Here is a 21,174-nt window from a genome sequence, read left to right as displayed (position 1 = left end):
ATTAGTCTCAACCATTAACTATTAGCCTACTTAGTGCATTATCTATCCTTCTGTCCAATCACAATATATACAGTTTGTTCCAGTCTTGTCACCTTGTCTTATACCAATCATAAAATCTGTTCCAGACTTCAAAATATTCCTATTCTCCTTTATTTTTAAGTTCAAGAGTGAACCTATCTGCTTCCGCAGAGGCCAACACGTTTCTGATTATATCTAGCTCTGATGATCAGCCACCTCATTCTCTGTTGTCCCCTTCTTTTTTTGTCCTCATTGTTCCCAGCATTAGGCTTTTCTTCCTTCTCATTTGGTGGCCAAAGTATTTGAGTTTCATCTTCAGGATCTGGCCTTGTGAAGAGTAGTCAGGGTTGATCTCCTCTAGGACTGACCAGTTTGATCGCCTTGCAGTCCAAGGGATTCGCAGGAGTCTTCTCCAGCACCATAGTTCAAAGACCTCAATTCTTTGGCGCTCAGGCTTTCTTATGGTCTTTCATAGCCATACATCACAACTGGGAAAACCATAGCCTTCATTAATCACACTTTTGTTGGCAGGGTGATGTTCCTGCTTTTTTAGTATGCTGTCTAGATTGGTATCATCTGCATATCTAGATTGTTGAAATATTAGTTTTGTTAATTAAGAATGTTATATTTTAATTTTTTAGGATCTTTTATGTTTCAGGAACATAAAAGTACCTAAAACAGGAGATTTTCTAAAACAGAAAATCTAATACTTTCTCTCTAGTATTACTATTTTATTACCATTAGTAAAATAATTTATTGTTTGACATGCTTGCTTTTAATATACGAACAATTTCTTGCCTATGATTTAGTCTGCTGGTTCAGTATAATGATGTATAAATGTATTTTTATTATTTGAAATGCAGTTTATATAAAAACTTTTACTATATTTTAGACAGCAGAATCTATTGCAGAATCTATTGCTCTTTTCCATAAATAAATATTGATTATACAAAAAATTAGTTCACAAATTATTTTACAGCAGGGAAACTAATAACAAAATGATTGTTATTTTTATGATATAAGTTTAAATATTCATTTAAATATTAATTAACTACTTACTTTCAACAATTATATCATTTAAGAGCATACAGAATTTGGACAATCAGTTCATGTAAATAATGCAGATAGATGTTTGAGTTTACATGCTCTGATCCATCTATTGTTAAATTGTGTGTGTTTGTGCCTTCAAGTAAGTATTGACTCCTGGCAACTGCCTAAACTAATCCCTGCAATTTTGTTGGCAAGATTTAAGAAGTGGCTTGCCATCTTCTTCTTCCTAAAGCTGAAAAAGAGTGATTGGCCCAAAGCTATCCTGCTGTCTTTGTGCCTAAGCAGGATGAGAACTCACCCAATTTCTAGCCTGGTACCTTAATCATTATATCAAATTGTTTCTCAAGCTCATTTTAAATGTAGCTAAAAGCTAGAAAATACTGCCATCTTAAGGCCTTTATATTTTTATATAATTGCTGTATTTACCATTTACCAATATTCTGTTATTTTCATTCAATGGTTCATAGTCTGAAATAGATCTATGCACTATGTACTATTACAATTATGGGTTCATGTGCACCATGATTTTTAATGTAAGTTCAGGTTGGATATCTCAAAAATGCTTTTTAAAGAGGTGATTGACTTTCTGGTTATTCTTTAAAGACGTTTTGCTTCTCATCCAGGAAGCTTCTTCAGCTCTGACAGCTGACAGCTCAGGAGGATCTTCAGCCAATATAATATACATGCACACTTCAAACCCAAGACTAAGGTAGAAACTTATCCATCTCAAAGATAAAACACCCATACATAAATTGAGAAACTTAGTATATGCAGTACAATGCAGTGAGCCATATGCAGATCTGTACATTGGGGAAAGAAAACAACCACTTCATAAGTGCATGACACAATATCAGAGAACAAACACATCAGGACTAAATTCAGCATTTAAAGACACAGGACACTCATTTCAAGACAGCAAAGTCCACATTTTGGACAGAGAAGACCACTGGTTTGAAAGATGGATCAAAGAGGTTCTCAATGTCAAAATTGAACAACCTTCTCTCAACAGAGGGGGAGGTATATGACATCACCTATCTCCAACCTACAACACTGTCCTTTCAACAGGTCCAAAAAGGTTCCACTCCAATTTGCACCACTCAGGTGATCCTGATGACATAGATAAATCTCTAGGTGACCTTAACAACTCACTAAAATAATGCAAATGTGCAGCTGTCTGCAAGGAGTATAAATCCTTCCATTCCCCACCATCCAGGTCAGAGCTGAAGAAGCTTCTTGGACAAGAAGTGAAACATCTTCAAAGAAAAACCAGAAAGTCCAGCCCCCTCTTTAAAAGCACCTTTGGGACAACCATGACCTGGATGACTGAGAATCTCCATAGACATTCAGGTAGGATAAAGATTAACATCATGTTGGTAGTTCAATATTATTTTCCACTATGATATTATATATGAATTAAACAATTTTTCTGATTATTTTTTGAGAAAATGTTAAAAATATCTACATTAATAAAGCATCTTGTCAGATCTGTGAATCTGCAATTCTTCAAGGAAAGAGAGGGGCCCTAAAGTTCCTCTACACTTTTCTATCCTTCTTTCCTATATATCCTCTACCATTAATTGCTTTATAATTTCTAGCCTGGTGCCTAGAGGCCTGGCACTTTCTCACCTTTCAAGGAATGGGTGGGGAGGGAGGGCCATGTGGACTGCATCACTCAGGAAGCAAGCCTGAGAAAGTCTTCTTATCACTGTCCCAGAGCGTCCCTTACAAAAAACATCTTCACACCTGCAGATTGGGCAAATCCATATCGGATGGTTGGGTGGGGATTCTAACTTCTTTTATTCCTATTGTATTGCCTTAAGGACCTCAGATCCTGCTTTGCTTTCACCCAGTTATCACTTCTTTTTCAATAAAAAAGGAACATTTTGAAATGCAAAGTTTCAAGACTCTTTACTTCCTTGATTAAGGGGGAGAGGCTCGGTCTTATACTTCTACAACTTCTACAACTTTACCATTATTTACCATTTGATTAAAATCATTAACAGGTTATTTTAATTTTTTTTCTGATTCTAACTATAGCAAGTCTTGAGATTAAGAATGAATTCTGTTCCAGGTCTCTTCTTAAGCTGAGTTTGTATGTAAACTAAAACAAATTATTTATAAGATATAAATAAGAAACAGCTAAACATTCTAACTGTTATAAATTCAGTATAACTACTAATACTATATCAGCAAACTTAAAACACTCAAAGAGTCACAAAGGTCCTAACCAAAAGCCCTGTGTTCAATTATGGAGCTGACCAGAAGTCCAGTTCCCCCCCCCCCATAGAGTCTTCTCCTAGCACGACATTCCTTTTCCTCTACCTGTCCTAACTGAAAGCCCTATCAATTGTGGAGTCGACCAGCCACAAGGAGTTGCAGCAGATGGATGAAAGAGCCATATGAGGCTCCAGAGCTGTGGGTTGTTGACCCCTAGTATAATTTATCCAATTAAAAGTAATATCACAAACTAAATGTAGTTGTACTACATTATAATAATTTGTCTAAAAGATAGTAGAGAATTATTCTAAATATGTATCTACATATACAGAAAATAAAACATAGATGGATATAGATTCATAAAAATAATTGTGAAAAATTGATATTGTTTTATAAATGCTTATATAAGCATAACAGACAAGAACATATGTGAGCATGTACATTTGGCCAATCCTTATATAAAAAAATATTGTTCTCTTTCATACTTAACATAAATACAATATGTATGAATAAGAGATAAGGGAGAAATAAAATATACAATAATTTGTTCCTTCAAGGGCATGAATTACATTTAAATTATCTGCATTAATTGACCACTTTACATATTTGGTAATGAAAGTTATATATTTTCTAATAAAAAAATAAAAAATAAATACAAAGTGTACTTATCTTCTTTATAAGTATCAGAAAATAAGCTGGAAAGCATACCTTGGCACCCAAATCATTATATTGTAATTTCAAAGCTGTCAGCCTTTCATCTAGTTCTTTGGGATTTTCGGTTTGCTGCTTCTGTACAATCTGACGCCCCATTTTTATTACTGTTTCCACTTCAGATTTCACTTCACTAAGAGTTTTATATAATTTCTGGTGAATACAAGAAAAGAGGAACTGTATTTTTATTTAAACAAAATGTAACTCATGTTTGCAATTTGCCTGAAGGATAATAAAATGCATGACATTGTGAGAGATAACTTCCTTTGAAATACTCACCATACAATTATCCAGCTGTGACTGCATTGCTTCCTGCTCAATTTTTCGCCATTCCAACTTTGGTACTTGCAATTTTACTTCATCTAAAACATTTTTACTTTCTTGTAATCGCTGCTCAAAATTGGCTGGCTTTTGGAACAAGCGAAATTTCATAAAGACATCTTGCAATTTTTTCTGAAAAATATATAAGGAAGGAAAGATATGAGCACAAAGCTTTAACTTCAATAATAAATCCAATTAAACAGACGTATACCTCTCCTTAGGGTACAATACAGGGGTGGGTTTCAGCCAGTATGCACTGGTATGCACGTACCCCTTTGTGAAATTTAGCATGCCCTCCCGTACCTGAGCTTCCGGAGGCCCTGTACCAGAACACTCCCTCCCCTTGCCTGCCCCCCTACTCTTTCCCCCTGCCCATCCAGTCTCCACTTGCTTGCTCCTCCCATTTGCCCAGTCACTGCTTGCTCACTCACTCCACCTGTCTGCACCAGGCTTTCCCCACCCACCCACTTCCTTTGCTGGAGCGGAGGATTGGGAGAAGCCCACGTGGAGTGTGCTCCCTTCTCTTTGACAGCCACCTGGTTTCCAGTGGGGGTGGGGAAGAAATCCATGCGTTTTTCCTCTCTCTGCATGGATTCCTCCCCCCCCCATTGGAAATGAGGCAGCTGTCAAAGAGAAGGGAGCAACATGCACCATGTGGGCTTCTTCCAATAGCCAAAGAAGAAACAGGAGGCGAGGATTCAGCTGTTGTGAGAAGCCCACATGGCACGCGCTCCCTTCTCTTTGACAGCTGCCTAGTTTCCAATGGAGGTGGGGAAGAAATCCATGTGTTTTTCCTTCCTCTGCATGGATTCCCCCACCCCCATTGGAAATGAGGCAGCTGTCAAAGAGAAGGGAGCACGCATCACGTGGACTTCTCTTCTCACAACAATCGAATCCTCCCCTCCTGTTCCTTCTTTGGCTGTTGGTAGAAGCCCACGTGGTGCATGCTGCTCCCTTCTCTTTGACAGCTGCCTGGATTCCCCCCCCCGCCATTGGAAATGAAGTGACTGTCACACACACACACATACACCACGAAGCCTCTGTTTCTCTGCTGCCGCAGCTCGCAAAAAAAGAGGTAGGGATGATGGCTGACGCTCGCCCCCTCACTGCTTTCCCAGCTAGACACCCAGCCACCCAGCCAGGCAGGGCTGCAGCTGGTGGGCTGCAAGGGCAGTGGTGATGAGCTGTAAGTGAAGAGCCATGGCAGCAGAGAAACAGATGCTTTTTTTGCCAGCCTCCCAACTGATCGCTGGAGGCCCCTTACACATGGGCCTTGCATTGCGGCAAGCGCAGTGTGTCTGTGTGTGTGACATGTGTGCCTTCCATGGCATGCCCAACACCTTTGGACACCAACCAGGTCACTCGTTGAGCAGCAGAGAAATCTGGCTTCGACAAAAGGAAAAAAAGCTGTTTGAAATTAACCCTCTCTGCCACTCTGCTAAAAAGGCGGGAACCAAGGCCAAGAGATAACAGGAGGACTAAACATATTCGGTTAACCCCCAGAGTGGTAAGAGGCTGAATTGGGAGCTCTTTGAATTGGCTTGTAGGACACAGAATGCTGTGATCATAGGATTTATTGGGCACAGGTTTTAGTACATAAATATATATCTATGAATATAATTGGAAGGGATGTGTGTGAGAGAGAGGGGGAAGAGAGAGGAAAAAGAGAGAAAAGAAGAAAGGAAGGAAGGAAGGAAGAAAGAAAGAAAGAAAGAAAGAAAGAAAGAGGGAGAGATACACACAAGAAAGGAAGGAAGGAAGGAAGGAATGGAGGGAGAGTGAGAGAAAAGAGAGAGAGAGACAAAGAGAGAGAAAGAAAGAGTAAGAGAAAGAAGGAAAGGAAGGAAGAAAGAAAAAAGACAGACAGAAAGAAAAAGAAAGTGGGAGAGAGAGATGAAAGAAAGAAATAAAGGAAGAAAGAAAGAAAGAAAGAAAGAGGGAGGGAGGGAGACAAAAGGAAGGAAGGAAGGAAGGAAGGAAGGAAGGAAGGAAGAAAGAAAGAAAGAAAGAAAGAAAGAAAGAAAGAAAGAAAGAGAAAGAGAACTTATGACCACAATTGAGCCCAAAATTTTGGTTGCGAAGCAAGAGTGTTGTTAAGTGAGTTTCACCACATTTTCCAAATTGGCCATGCCCACCCAGTCACATGACTGCTGAGCCACTCCCACAAAACAGGCCACACCTGCAGAATAGGTTCTAAAAAAATTGAAACCAATCACTGGTACAATATACGTATCTTGGATCTTTATACTATTCTTTTGAAAGTACAGTATATAAAAATTGGACTGAAACATATTTTAAAGAAATTAAATGTGACTGAATCAATAGACAATCTACATAGAAATGACCAAAAACAACTTTCTGGAAGAGAAGGAGACATATATGTTTATCTTATATGTATTTCAACAGAGTTTGGAAATTCTGCATGATAAACTACGTCATATTTTTCATTTTATGTTGCTACCCACCATGAGCTGTTAACGCCATATCTAAAATAATTACCCAGCCATTTGATTAATTTAATTAATATATCATGGTATGTCAATGAAATTAAGTTAATATATTACTTTAAGGGTGGTCAAGTTTTGTCATGAAATAAATGGTGTGCGTAGTGGTTAATTAACATGATAAATTAACCAATATTAATTTTATAAATTCCAGTGATCATTATAAACATTAGACTAAACAAGAATCTATGTGCTACAAAGCACATTTTTGAATCAGATCCAAAGTTTTGCACAATTTCAGTTCTTTTTCAAACACATGATTAAACTTTATTTTGAATATTTGAAAGTAGATTCTAAATTAATCTGCAAAAGCAAATTAAGTTCACAAACCTGCACAGTATCAATTTGAGAGAATATCCTTTTGGAAGAATCTTTACCACAGTTACATTTCTTCATTTCATCCAAGGTAATGTCATGGCTTGTCAACTCTGATTGAATTTTCTGGGTGGATGCAAAGGTGGTGGTGGTGGAGAGAAGACATGTTTGAATCAAATTATATTATTTTTACAAAATTAATATGTCTGAACTTACACAAAAACATTGCAATAAATAAATTTAAATTATTAAAATTGAATTCCAATAATATCAGTACACTAATAGATTATAGATTGTCGAGGGAATGGATTTTAACTTCATCTATATTCATTTGTATACTTCGAAACTTTGCTCTGGAAGTTGGTGATGCTCTAGATCAGCAATGGCGAACCTTTTTTGGCTCGCGTGCCATAAGGGGGGAGCACAGGGGGGTCGTGTGAAGGTGTGCCTCACCCATAATGCAACCCCCCAGTGTGCATGTGCGCATGAGAGGTGCTCCCCCCATTTTTTGCTTGTTTTTCACCCTCCCCAGCTCCAGAGGCTTTATAGCAGCCTCCGGAAGGCTTAAACCTTAAACTTAAACTATGAGCAAACCGAAAGTCTGTCCCCAAACTTCCAGTTTGCACTCCGGAGGCTTCAGGGAAGCTCCTGAAACCTCCGGAGGACCCCTGGGGAGGGCAGGCGAGGCTCTTTTTGCCCTCCCCAGGCTCCTATAAAGCCTCTGAAGCCTGGGAAGGGTGAAAAATGGCTTTTAAAAAGGCTGAACTCAGCTGGCCAGAGCACACATGCATGCTGGCCAACTGACAGGGCAACGCCTCGTGTGCCCTGATAAATGGCTCCATGAGCCAACTGGGCATGCATGCCATAGGTTCGCCATCCCGACTCTAGATCAAATTTGATCTGTATTTTCATAGATGGCCCAAAATCAGAAATAGACATTGTACAAGTGGAGATTTGTAAAATATGGATGTATAAGAGTCACTCCAAAACCTAGACTTGCCCCAAAGAGAGAGATAGGTGGTATATAAATGTAATAATAAAAAATAAGTGAATAATGATAAATTTGAGGTGTGTGTTCAAAATATAACTGTGTTCAACTATTAACTTTTTGTAACCTATTCAGTTGCATTATTTGCATTGGGTAACTATATAAAAGTTATAAATAAATAATTAAATACCACAGCATGAACAGAAGAAATTAAAATACATATAATGTCAGCGTTCCAAATAACATCCAAAATTAAATCAGAATCCAAGGGAAAATATTGTTCTAAGTTCCAATTTATTAAGAGAGGCATGTTACCACATCTGGGGGAAACCCAAATCTGAGTTTCCTGAGGTTTCCCCACCCAGTTGAAAGTTCATGATCTTGCCCCCACACCCACAAGTCCATCACATGGTCCAATCTTCTACTGCCACACTGGCAGTTCCACCCATCCAGTTCCGGTCAGGTGCAGAGGTGTAGAAACAAAAGATGACCTTGGCTTCTAGAAAGGAACTTTATTTTAACAACAACACATTCTACTCCTTACTATTCCTCCTCCCAATTCCCCACTAATGATATAGCACAATAGAATAGAATATTAGTATGGCAGGCCAAAGATCCTAAAAGGAACGGCTGCAGGCCTCTCCTCAGAAGAAAACATTTCCTGAAAGAGAATAATATAGGGGCTAACATACAGAATAAACCACCTCTCCCCCCATCCGGGGGACCCTTTGGCTTATTGGAAAACTCATCATGGAATTGTTTTACTAACTTATCTGCTTTTAGGTTCCAGCTTTTCACCCAAGTAGCTTCGGACAAAGGGTACCCCTTCCAAAGAATAAATACTGTAATCGACCCCTGTATAGCCTGGAGTCTAAGATTTTTTTCACCTCATAATGTGTTTCCCCTTCTATCACTACAGGAGGAGGGAGAGCTTGGGTGAATGGTCTTATGCTGGACTCAACTACTGGCTTCAACAAGCTACAATAAAATACTGGGTAAAATATCCCTAGAATTCTGGGTAGACTGAGTTGAACTGTAACTGGGTTAATTATCTTCACTATTGGGAATGGACCTGAAAATTTTGGGCCAAATTTCTTGCTAGGCATTCTTAATCTTATGTATTTGATAGATATGAAAACTTTGTCCCCCACACGAAAATGGGGTTGGAGCAAGCGGTGTTTATCAGCTTGCTTCTTGTAGGCTTCAGCCGCATATGCTAGAGCTTTCTTCATATTTTCCCATCTTTTCTTTAGCGTATCCATCCATTCATTCAGAGACATGGAGGAGGGAGGTTCTCTAGGCAGCTCAGGCATGGGAACAAATTCCATGCCACTGATAATCTGGAAAGGAGTTAATCCATTGCTGCTGTGGACCGTATTGTTGTATGCCACTTCAGCGAAGGGTAGCAAGCCCAACCAGTTGTCTTGCTGATAGTTCACATAACACCGGATGTATTGTTCCACCATCGCATTGGCCCTCTCCACTGCACCGTTTGTGTTGGGATGAAGTGTTGAGCTCAGTCTTGTGAGGACCCAATGGATCTCAGGAACTCTCTCCAGAACTTAGCGGTGAACTGAACTCCGTGGTCTGAAATGATCCTTTTGGGCACCAGGTGCAGGTGATAAATGTGTTTCTCAAACATTTTCACTAATTTCTAACTGTCCAGATTACTCTATTCCTGCTGATGTCTGGGAGCTCGACAATGAAGTCCATTGCGATCTCTTCCATGGTCGGCTAGAGCTGGCCACTTGTTGTAGTAGTCCAGGTGGCTTCCCCGGCCATGTTTTCATCGTTGCTCAAGTAGCATAGCTTTTTAGGTAATCTCCCACCTCCAATTTTATCTTTGGACATCAAAATTGATGCCTTCTGAGGTGCAGCATTTTTAGGAATCCAAAGTGGCCTCCTAGTTTCGCATCATGACTTCGCTGTAGAACTTCCAGCCTCAACCCTGTAGGGACATACAGTTTGGACCCCTTCCAGACTAAGCCATAATTCACATCGTTAGGATGTCCTTGTTATTGTTGAACTCTGGGTCTGCTGGGAGCGCCGATCACTTATCCTGGCTTTGGGTGGTGACTTGGGCCTCCTTTTGGTGGGAGGAAGAAATGATGGGATGAACAGCTTCTTCCTTCTTACTGTTGTACTGCGGTTTTCTTGACAAAGCATCCACCAATAAGTTCTTCCCTGCAGGGATGTGTATAAGTTTGAATTGAAACCTTTGGAAGTATTGGGCCCAGCAAACTTGTTTTGTGGGTAGCCTTTGATGGGCTTTGAGAGCTTTGAGGTTTTTATAATCAGTCCAGACCTTGAACATCATATCGCCCCCTTTCCAGGAGATGTCTCCACATGAGCAGGCACCACCTGATCGCCAATGCTTCTTTCTCCCAAATGGTCCACCTCCTTTCAGTAGTGGTGAATTTTTTGGAGATGTAAGTGCATGGCAAGAGGTGGCCTTCTTTATTCTTCTGCAGTAGCACCGCAGCTATCACTACATCACTGGCATCTGTCTGGATTATGAATGGTCACTCTGGCTCGGGGTGTTGCAGTATGGGCTCTTGGACAAAGAACCATTTTAATTTCTCAAAGCCTTTTTGACAGTCCATTGTCCACTTTAGGGGTTGGTTTGCTTTTGGCTTTGTTGGGGAAGGCCTTGTTTTTATTAGCTCAGTCAATGAAAGGGCAATTTCTGCAAAAGTTGGAATAAACTGTCTGTAGAAATTAGGCAAATCCAAGGAAGCTTTGTAGTTGTCTGCGAGTACTTGGAAGTTTCCAGTCTAACACAGCTTTCACTTTTCCTGGATCCATTTCTATCCCCTCATTGGAGTTGCGATAATCCAGGTAGTCTAGTGAGGGCTTGTGGAACTCACACTTCAACAACTTTGCGTATAGCTTGGCAGCTAGAAGTTTTTTCTGGACTTGCCATACCAGCTTCATGTGTTCTTCCAGGGTTTTCAGAGAAGATCAAGATGTCATCAAGATAAATGAGTACTCCGTGGTACAGGTGCTCATGTAGCACCTCATTTATATACATGAAGACTGCAGGTGCTCTTTGTAGCCTAAATGGCATGACTTTGTATTGAAAGCTGACTTTGTATTGAAAGCTGACTTTGTATTGAAAGGGGGGTGTTAAAAGCGGTCTTCCACTCATCTCCCTCTCTGATTCATATACGGTAATACTCCTCTCTCAAGTCCAGCTTGGTGAAGATCTTGCCTTTAGCCAAGTGGTTCAACATATCTTTCATGAGGGGAAGGGAATAGGTGTTCTTCAATGCATACCACATTCAAGGCTTGCAAATCAATACAGAGACTAACACTGCCATTTTTCTTTTCTCTGCAGAGACTTCACTGGTTCAATAAAACCCCATTTCAAATTGGTGTCGATATACTTCCTCAATTCAACCATCTCCAACTGTGACCTGTCAGAGAGGTAAGAGGAGAACCACCATAGAACGGTGCCTCCCACACCCACCTCCTCCAGCCGTCGCAGAAGGATACCATGGTCGATGGAATCGAAGGCCGCTGAGAGGTCAAGGAGCACTAGGATAGAGGAATGTCCCATCCAGTTCCGGTCAGGCACAGAGGTATAGAGACAAAAGATGTCTTCTAGAAAGGAATTTTATTTTAACAACAACACATTCTACTCCTTACTATTCCCGCTCCCAATTCTCCACTAATGAAACAGCATAGTAGAATAGAATAATAGTGTGGCAGGCCAAAGATCCTAAAAGGAACTGGCTGCAGGCCTGACATATACTAGAGTTACAAAAATAATTATATTATTTGTAGTAATCCCTTCAAAGTATTAAGAAAAAGATAATTCAAGTTCAATTTTTGTGATATATGATATTTCTAGTTTTCTGTTGTTTTATTATGTTTCTTCATAAAATGGAAATAATATTTTACATTAAAATATTAAAGGATGATTTGTCTTTGTTCTATATAATGTATAGTTGGATGAGATGTCAAAAAGTAAAGCCAATACTATTACAGTAAGACTGAGTGGCTTTTGGTGCATGAGATTCAGGATCAGGGATATTCACATCTTTAGTTCTGGATGGGGTTGAACTGCCCCAGACATACCCAACCAGTTTGCTTCCAAGTCCAATTCAAGGTGTTGGTTATTACCTTTAAAGCCCTTTGTGGCATGGGTCCAGATTACCTGATGAACCATCTCATTCCTATGGGATTGGCCTGGCCCAACCGTGCATGCTCTAGACTCATGATGGCGAACCTATGGCACACGTGCCACAGGTGGCACATGGAGTCATTTGTTAGGGTACGTGAGGCATTGCCCTGTGCACGTTGGCCAGCTGACTTTGGCCCTCATTTTAGGCTGTTTTTCACCCTCTGGAAGCCTCCTGAAGCCTCTGGAGTTCCTCTGGGGGGGGGTGCAGGGGAGTCTGCTTTCACCCTCCCCAGGCTTCTAGAAAGCCTCTGGAGCCTGGGAGGGTGAAAAATGGGTCCATTGCATGGCAACAGCTGGAGGGGGGGTTCTTGGAGGTGTTCGTACACATAGAATCATGGGTGTGGGCACGCCCGTGCACAACCCCCTGCACTCCCCCCATTTTGGCACATGATGGAAAAAAGGTTAGCCATCACTGCTCTAGTCCCCGGGGTAAAGGAATTCCAGAGAAAGAGTTGTGGCTCCTGCTCTTTGGAATGTCAAGTGAGATTCACACTCACCATTTTGGCCTTCCAAAAAGCCTTGAAAACTTGACTCTGCCATTGGCCTGGGGGCCCTATGAGGGCATGTCATACTGAGATGGTTAATGGACTAAGATAATTCACTTTCACCCCATGTACATCTTGCTCTCTTTCTTGCCATCTTTGTTAATTTTAAGTAAATTTTAACATTAATATTTATTAATATTTATTGTTTTATCTTGTTTAATTAGTTGTAAGCCACCTAGAATCACCTCTTGGTGAAATGTGAGACAAACAAATTTAATAAACAAACAAACAAATAAATATTGGCCAGTTTCTTGGCCAAACCTCTGAAAAAAACTGGTCAAGAAAACTTCAGGGATTTGTCCTGCAAGTCTCCAAGAATCAAAATAATTGAATGGGAAACGCACACACACACATGAGAACACACACGAACATACATACATACAGTAGCTGAGAAAAAAAGACTAACCCAAGGTCACTGAGCTGGCTTTGAATATAAGGCAGGACTATGGTCTCATGATTTCTAGTCTGATGCCTTAACTACAACATAAAATTGGCTTTCATCTATCTATATAACTCTGCTCTTTTATATAAGACAATATGCATAAAATTGTCCGAATAATTCATTTCATTTCATAAATTTATAGGCCGCCCAATCCCGGAGGACTATGGGCGGCTTACAACAAAAGAAGAAAAAAGAAAAGCAAAATAAAAGAATAATTTAATATTCACAACACACATATGTTCTAATCGGGGCTGGACCTTAACACTAAGGTCAACAACCCCAGGCCTGCCGGAACAGCCAGGTTTTAACAGCTAATTAAATGCAAGTATCTGTATGTAATTCAATAAGAATTCACTTGGGATGTAAATATAATTTAATTGAAAATACTAATCACAATGAGTAACTTATGGCATGATAAAATTAGCACTTCAAAAATTATAATATTAATTTTGCTTCTTTAATTTTACAATGTAAACATTTGCAAACTTTAAATTTGGTGTGATAAAATAATGTTGCATTAGTATCAGGAAAGATAAACATAAAAGATCATTGTACTTTAAAATATATGTGATCTTTTTTATTTTATGCAGTTCTTCTTTCATTTGCCAGCTAGAAATTTTGTAAGAATTAGATCAATGATAATTCTAGAATCATTGTTAAGTTTAGAACAATCTAATAAAATAAATCTTACTGACTCCTTGAAAGATAGAACTATTTAATGCAATTACATGTTATATGGCTTACCTGTGCTTCTTGAGGTACATGTGCTGCATCAGTCCGGTCTGTAATAAATCCTGTTAATTGTTGATCAATGAAGGCCAGGGACTCTTGAATTAATTGGAGGGTTTTGTCAATCTCCTGAGCAGAGTGGATACTTTGTTCAAGAAACTTCTGACTTCTTACAGCCTAGAAAATAATACAAAGAATTACACCTCAATATTTTCAAAGTATCGTTTACAATATATCTTGCAGTACAAACTAGAATTTCCAATTAATATATGACTACCTTTTTGTAAGATAAATTTCTTCTCTTCTTGGCAGCCATTTTATTTTTTAAAGAAATAACTGAGAAAGAGCCAATGTGTAAAAAAAGAGGGATATTGAAGAATTTGATGATGAATAGAATATTACAAATTGAAGTTCAATATTCTGCTTAGATAGTTTTTATTCTGAGGCCACAGATATACCTGAACTTGTTATTTATCCCAAGAGATCTCCTTTGGGCAGAATAGAATTACAGTCACCACAATCCATTTTAAGATAATCCACTGTAATGAGTGACAGGGATAAACATGCTGTTTATAAAGCAACTGGAACATAAGATATAAATAGTTTCTTAGAGCATGGATTAATCACAGGAATGGTTAGTTCCTTATTATTTGTCTTTCATTGCATGGTTCACTACTAAGCCTACCTATAAACATTCTTAACAAAGTAGCATTCAAATTAAAATTACCAAAAACTAACGCATGTAGTAATCAGACTAACTTTAATGTCATTAAAGCAGGTCTGGTTATATCACTTTAAACTTGTCCCAAAATGTAAATCTAATGAATATGTTCACTAGTTTACAAAGGTCACTTTTTGCAAGTTGTTCAATTATTTCTCCTTTAAAATTTAAGATGAGACTAGCAGATGTTTCTCATTTTTCAGGTTCTGCTTTGTATACACACATACAGAATATATGAATGAATATACAATGTACATATATAATAGTTATACACACACATACATGCTGTATATTCATTAATTATACAGTATGCATTATTTTATAAAATCTTTATTTTAGATGCTATTCCTCTAATCTATAAGACAACTATGGGGAATTTACAAACAGTAATAAAGATTAATTACAAACAATTAACATTTTTAAAGCTACCGATTTTTTGGAGTAAGACGCACTGGAGTATAAGATGCACCAAGGTTTTGAAGAGGCAAATTAAAAAAAAGTTTTGCACTCTGCAAACCTCCCCAAAACAGACCATTTTTTTGCAAAGTCTTGTCCCCCCCCCAAAAAAAGGAATGAAAAGCCTTTAGGAGCTTGCAGAGTGCTCCTAGGGGGTGCCCCCCCCAAAACGAGCAAAAGACAGCCCGTTTTTTGTCAAAAAAATTGCATGCTGGTGCTGGTCCAGGCAGAGCATCTCAGAAGGATTTGAGAGATTTTACAAGAAATGGGACAGACTATGAGATATTACAAAAAAAGATGATGGGGTTATAGCCCCAGATATTAAGGAAGTGAATGAAAATACAGAAAACAAAGATAAGAACTCAGATGAATTTATAAATGGAGTAAACGTGAGTGAAAGTGGAAAGAAGGGAAGCTGGAAAAGTGACTTTGATAATTTGATGTTCCACCCCAAACTCCAAGATGTAAGAGAAGAAGAAAGAGCAAAAAAGATGGAGTTAATAAGACAAATCTATTCAGAAACAAACCTGACAACTAAAGTTAAGCTTACATTAATAACAACTCAAGGGCAACAAAACTACATGAGAGATCGTTTAAGCTTCAATGTGCAGAGAGAAGTCTTAAATCCTGGAAAGGTTCTGGATATAGAATTGACACAACAACTGGCGAGAGATGAAAGACCATTTTGTTGGAAATATACTGGTTAATAATGCCAATTGATGGAAAAAAGCTAGTTAATTTTTGATGATTATTAAGTAGAGATTTTAGTACCTTATAAACTGTTTTAAATTACCACTGAATGTTTATCCATTAACATAAATTTACTATGATACTAATACAGAAATAATAACCCTAGTTAGGATAAATAACCAGACCATAGAAATGCTAATATACATTCTGGGTGATTGTGAGGTAGAAATGTTAATATTTCTTAGATTGTCTTAGATGTCTTATGTTTATTTTCTTAGCACATAACTAACTAATTTGGGATTGAGGGAAAAGTCCTATAAATCTTATTAATAAATCATTGTTTAAAGATGGTTATAAAGTTATAATATTGTGTGGGCCTGGAGAGGAGAGGTGAGATAATCAGTAAATAACCTTTAGTTAACTACAATAATAACAATGAAATGTTAATGGACAATATTTAATGATACATACAGGTGTGCTACAAGGAGGGGGGAGAGAAATGCTTAGATATCTTACTTAACCGAATTAAATTTAGAACATGTCATAAAGGTTTAATGGTATTGGAGATCTATTGGAATTGTAAATGAATGCCAGTAGGTGGTTGTGTCTTCTAATATAAATGATTCTAGATAAAACCATATTTAACCAATGGTAACCAAATGAGAATTATGGTACGGGGATAGTAAAATACATAACTTTTCTTTCTTGACTTAAAATGTTCAACATGATTTGAATGAAGTATATGTAAGGACTGTGGAAGAAACACACGGAATATATTTGTAACCAATCGATACGCTTTCAACAAGATGTAACGAAAGATGATTTTTTTCTTTTCTTTTTTTTGTTTAACTAAAACAATAAAAAAAAATTTCTCAAAAAGCCAAACAAATTAGGATTTAAAATAGCAAAATTAAATTGTCATTAATGTTGAAAACAAGTATTTATACATGCATTTAAAGATTAATGTGCTGTGTCTTCCTTCCAAATTCCTAGTAAAATTTGGTATTTCCAAACAGAAAATGATTGTAATATACTGTGAGAGGCCAACAATATCCTTAGATTGAGAGTGTGGGAATAATACACAAACATGCTAATTTATTGAAAGGACAGCACAAAGGTCATGATTTTTAATGTAAATATAACACATTGAATACTATTTCTCTAAATCATCCAAATAACTCAACCACTATTTCTTTTATTTGTATTCACACTATTTTTTAAAACTATAGAATAATATAAGTTATAACTTTATTTTTATGTAGAGCCACCCAGCACGTATGCCTAAAATAGTGTTTAAAACAAAACATTAGAACAGAGAAATATACCTCCTGTTGTAGATCTTCCCACCGAACATTGAATTTTTCAAGTTTCTCATTGATCAATTCATCCAAAACTCCACCATCTGTTAAAGTTTGTGCCAATTCACGAATCTGATTGCGATTATCTTCTGGATGCTGCCTTAATGTTTCCAGAGACTAAAAAATATCCATAAAAGATATTACTGAGAGATTTCATTTATATAAAATAAAAACAAATATTTCATTTCCATTTGTCAAGCCTCTGAGATAGACCAAATTAGGAAAACAAAATTGCAGGACTATCAAACCTATTTTATTGAGACAGGCTACCATAACAAACTCCTGCATGCCTGATTATACTGACTATACTACCTAAACCAATTGATTATTTTTAAAATATAAATATTTCCTTTGGGGAAAGGATAGCCTCATTAAGATTTTAAAGTCTTAAAGTTATATATTTAAAGTTTTAAAGTATATGGGAAAAGGTGCTATTATCAGGTAACCTGATCCTAAGCTGTTTGGGGCTTTATATTTAAAAACCTGAGCTATGAATTGGAGCCAGTGGAGATGGCAGACATAATACGTTCCTATCAGGAAGACATCCAGACACTATTTTCAATAATTGAATTTTCCAGGCAATTTTCAGAAGAAGTCCCACATATAACACACTGAAATAATCAACTGAGAAATTATCAAAATTTGAATAACTGTTGCAAGACACAGTTCGCAGTTGGGAGTAGATATCTGGCCAGACACATTGATTTAGCAATCAACCAAAGCAGATGAAAGGCATTCTATGTCACTGAGGCCACATGGCTCTCTAGGGATAATAATGGAATTTGGAATATCCCCAACTGTGAACCTACTCTACTAGGGTTACTGTGGACTATTCTAGATCAGGTAGGACATCACTCACCTGCCCAAATGCATTTTGATGGCTTCTCAGCCCATATCTTGGAAATCTGGTGGACAACCAATTAAATATGGTCCAGTAGTGTGCAGCGGCGGCCAAAAAAGCCAATGCAATACTAAGTTGCATTAACTAAGGGATACAATCAAATTCAAGTGACGTACTAATACCACCCTATAAAGTCGTAGTAAGACCACACCTAGAATACTGCACCACACTATTCAAAAGTTGTTAACTAGAAAAAATGCAGAGAAGAGCAACTAGGGTGATTAGGGGACTGGAGGCTAAAAGATATGATGAACAGTTGCGGGAACTGGGAATGGCTAGTCTAGTGAAGAGAAGGACCAGGGGAGACATTATAGCAGTGTTCCAATATTTGAGAGGCTGCCACAAAGAAGAAGGGGTCAAGATATTCTCCAAGGCCAGACAAGGAATAATGGATGGAAACTAATCAAGGAGAGATTCAACATAGAAATAAGGAGAAATTTTCTGACAGTGGGAACAATTAACCAATAAAACATCTTGCCTTCAGAAGTTGTGGGAGCTTCATCACTGGAGGTTTTCAAGAAGAGACTGGACTGCCATTTGTCAGAAATGGTGTAGGGTGTCATGCTTGGGTAGGGGTTTGGAAGGTTCCAACTCTGCTAATCTGTAATCTCTAGATGATCTCTCACAATGGTTTCATATACAGTAGATGTTAAAAAGCATATGTGGTAAAATAGAACTCAGACCTAACCAATTGCCAAATCCCTCAGCATCTTCTGGAAAAAATCACCCACTAAGGAGTAGAATCACCCCAGTGATTCTGAAAGGAGAATATCATGGTTGAGATACTGAAAGTTTCCAGGAGGACCAACAAGGTCCTACTCTCCCCTTGTGTGATTGAAGGTGCACCTGTAGGAGCCATGGGAGAGAATTTTGGCAACTTAGAGCTTTCCCAGAGAGAGGCCCAGGTTAAGAGACTACACAATCCTGAGCTGGATGAAGAGGGAGAAAAGATTCAGGATAGCCACACCTTAGGACCGTGATGGCAAACCTATGGCACACATGCCAGAAGTGGCATGCAGAGCCATCTCCCCAGGCATTCAGAGCCATTGCCCATTGCTCTTCCAGGTTCCAGTGTGCCAGCCACTGGTTTTCAAGCACACGGATGTGCTGGAAACTGGATAAGGAGACACCCAGTGGGCATGCGCAAGCCAGGAAGATGGTTTTCCTGTTGCCAGTGTGCACATGAACATCAGCCACTTGGTCTTCTGGTTTCTAGCACACATGTGCAAAGACCAGCAATGGCAAGAGCAATGGGTGTGTGCCAAAAGACGCAGAGGGGATCTCAGCAGTCGCTTCCTAGGGGAGTAGAGCTGTCAGCCAGGACTCCCTCCCTCCTCGCCCAAACAGGCTTCTTGTACAGCCCCACCCCTCCAGCACATCCATGGTCTGGAGCACCTGGTCTGCTCAGGCATCCCAGAAGAGCCAGCTGTCCACCGCACATCCCCCCGCCACTTCTGCCAAGGACGCGCGACTGCTTCCTGTCTGGTGCCATATATTTGGCATTCCTCCTAAGCAGCCCTGCTGCCCCAGAAGAGCAGCTGAAGGGGGAAGGACAGGAGTGACCAGCCAGATCAGGCACACAGACAGCATTTCCTGGCTGGGAGGGTGGCTGACTCGCTCGCTGCTCCTCTCACCGCTGGGGAAGTGGCAGTGTGAGAACTGTTGCCACTGGGAATGAGAGGGGGTAGCAGTGAAGATGGGCAGGCCGGGGCTTCCCTCCCTCCACATCTGGCTGGGCTTCTTGCCCAAACCTCCAGCCTGCAACACTGACACGTGTCCATAACTGTGGTGGGTTTCAAAATTTTTACTGCCTATTCTCTAGGTGTAGCCTATTTTGTGGGTGTGGCCTATTTTGTGGGCATGGCTTTGTGGTCATGTGACTGGGTGGGCGTGACTAGGTGGGTATGTTCATGTGATTGGATGGGCATGGCCAACTCAATGTCACTCACATGGAGGGGCACTGTCAGCTCCACTTTGCTACTGCTTCGGCTGCCATTGAAACAGGGAGGGGGGCATGGTATTTGGGAGGGAACTCATTGTTGTGCTGGAGGAAGATTCTAGATTTTGACTGGACCACCTTACTGCGCATGTGGAGGAGGAGTGTTTCCCGCCAAGGCCAACGGACCAGCATTCCATCCTGGTGATGCCTTTCGAAGTTATCTCACACCTGACATTTGGGAGAATTATGATTGGACTGTGCACGGGATGCCAAGGGGAGGAGAATGAATTATACAATATATTATTTGCTTTCGCGCCTAAATAACCAGTCTTAGCTTTGCTACGCTTCTATTCATTTATAATTAGTAAAAGTACACTTGATTTCAACAAATGGAGTCTGGTGGTTTTCTTTCCTGATTTGTGCATGAAGGGCTGACAATTAATCTAAGACTCACTTTCACCCCACCCGGAGCTACAACCTACCGAGGGGGGTGTCTTCACAAGAAGAAAAGAAATGTCTTTGCAAGTGAGTGACCAAGAGGAAACTGAGGGAACGACGGCAGAACCATCTTTAACTGAAAGGCTGGCTGGACTAAGAATGGAAGAGCCCGCTGTTCGTCCCCGATGGACTTTGGGTGTGGGACAAAAAGAGGAGTCAGAGGAGTTGGATGCTGCAGTCACGAGAAGAAGATAAAAAAAAAATCAGCGGATGGGGGTGCCGCTAGGGAAGAGGATTACAAGATGTCCCATGCTATGAGACTCCTCAAGGAAGCTTGGTCTGAACGCAAAAGCCATGAAAGAGCCGCGGAAAGGGAGCAGGCTGATGATCTTGAACAAAGGTACTTGATGCATAGGTTAAGGGAGGGTGAAGAAGCCGAAGGGGGTTGGGGGCAAGAAAACCCAGAACCAGCCTCCCCCCTCTCCAGCTAGGGCCGCTCAAAGAGTAGGGGGGCCCCCAGGCGACACCGAATGGCAAAAGTCCCTCCCTTAACTGTAAAATATGATGGTGACCAATAAGATGAGATTTTGCTGTCAGAAGACTGCCTGATGTACATTTCCAAATATTGTTTATCACCATTCTCTT

At 39.5% G+C, this 21,174-nt stretch overlaps 1 protein-coding gene across 6 annotated transcripts in view; it reads right to left on the bottom strand.

Annotated features, from left to right (window-relative positions):
• Nucleotides 1-21,174, bottom strand: part of DMD (dystrophin) — a 1,286,665-nt gene that overhangs the window by 753,908 nt on the left and 511,583 nt on the right. For all 6 annotated transcript variants that reach the window (XM_087721810.1, XM_087721811.1, XM_087721815.1 and 3 more), the window contains exons 28-32: nt 17,219-17,368; nt 14,042-14,203; nt 7,152-7,262; nt 4,276-4,449; nt 3,994-4,149 (exon numbers count right to left, since the gene is read on the bottom strand). In XM_087721810.1, the coding sequence (XP_087577936.1) occupies nt 3,994-4,149; nt 4,276-4,449; nt 7,152-7,262; nt 14,042-14,203; nt 17,219-17,368 (753 nt within the window). The remainder of the gene's footprint in view (nt 1-3,993; nt 4,150-4,275; nt 4,450-7,151; nt 7,263-14,041; nt 14,204-17,218; nt 17,369-21,174) is intronic.

Source organism: Thamnophis sirtalis, unplaced genomic scaffold, assembly GCF_051295495.1.
Source record: "Thamnophis sirtalis isolate CommonGarterSnake01/CBP01778 unplaced genomic scaffold, rThaSir2_p1.2 scaffold_8, whole genome shotgun sequence".
Classification (NCBI taxonomy): domain Eukaryota; kingdom Metazoa; phylum Chordata; class Lepidosauria; order Squamata; family Natricidae; genus Thamnophis; species Thamnophis sirtalis.
This window is presented reverse-complemented; position numbering and strand designations above follow the sequence as displayed.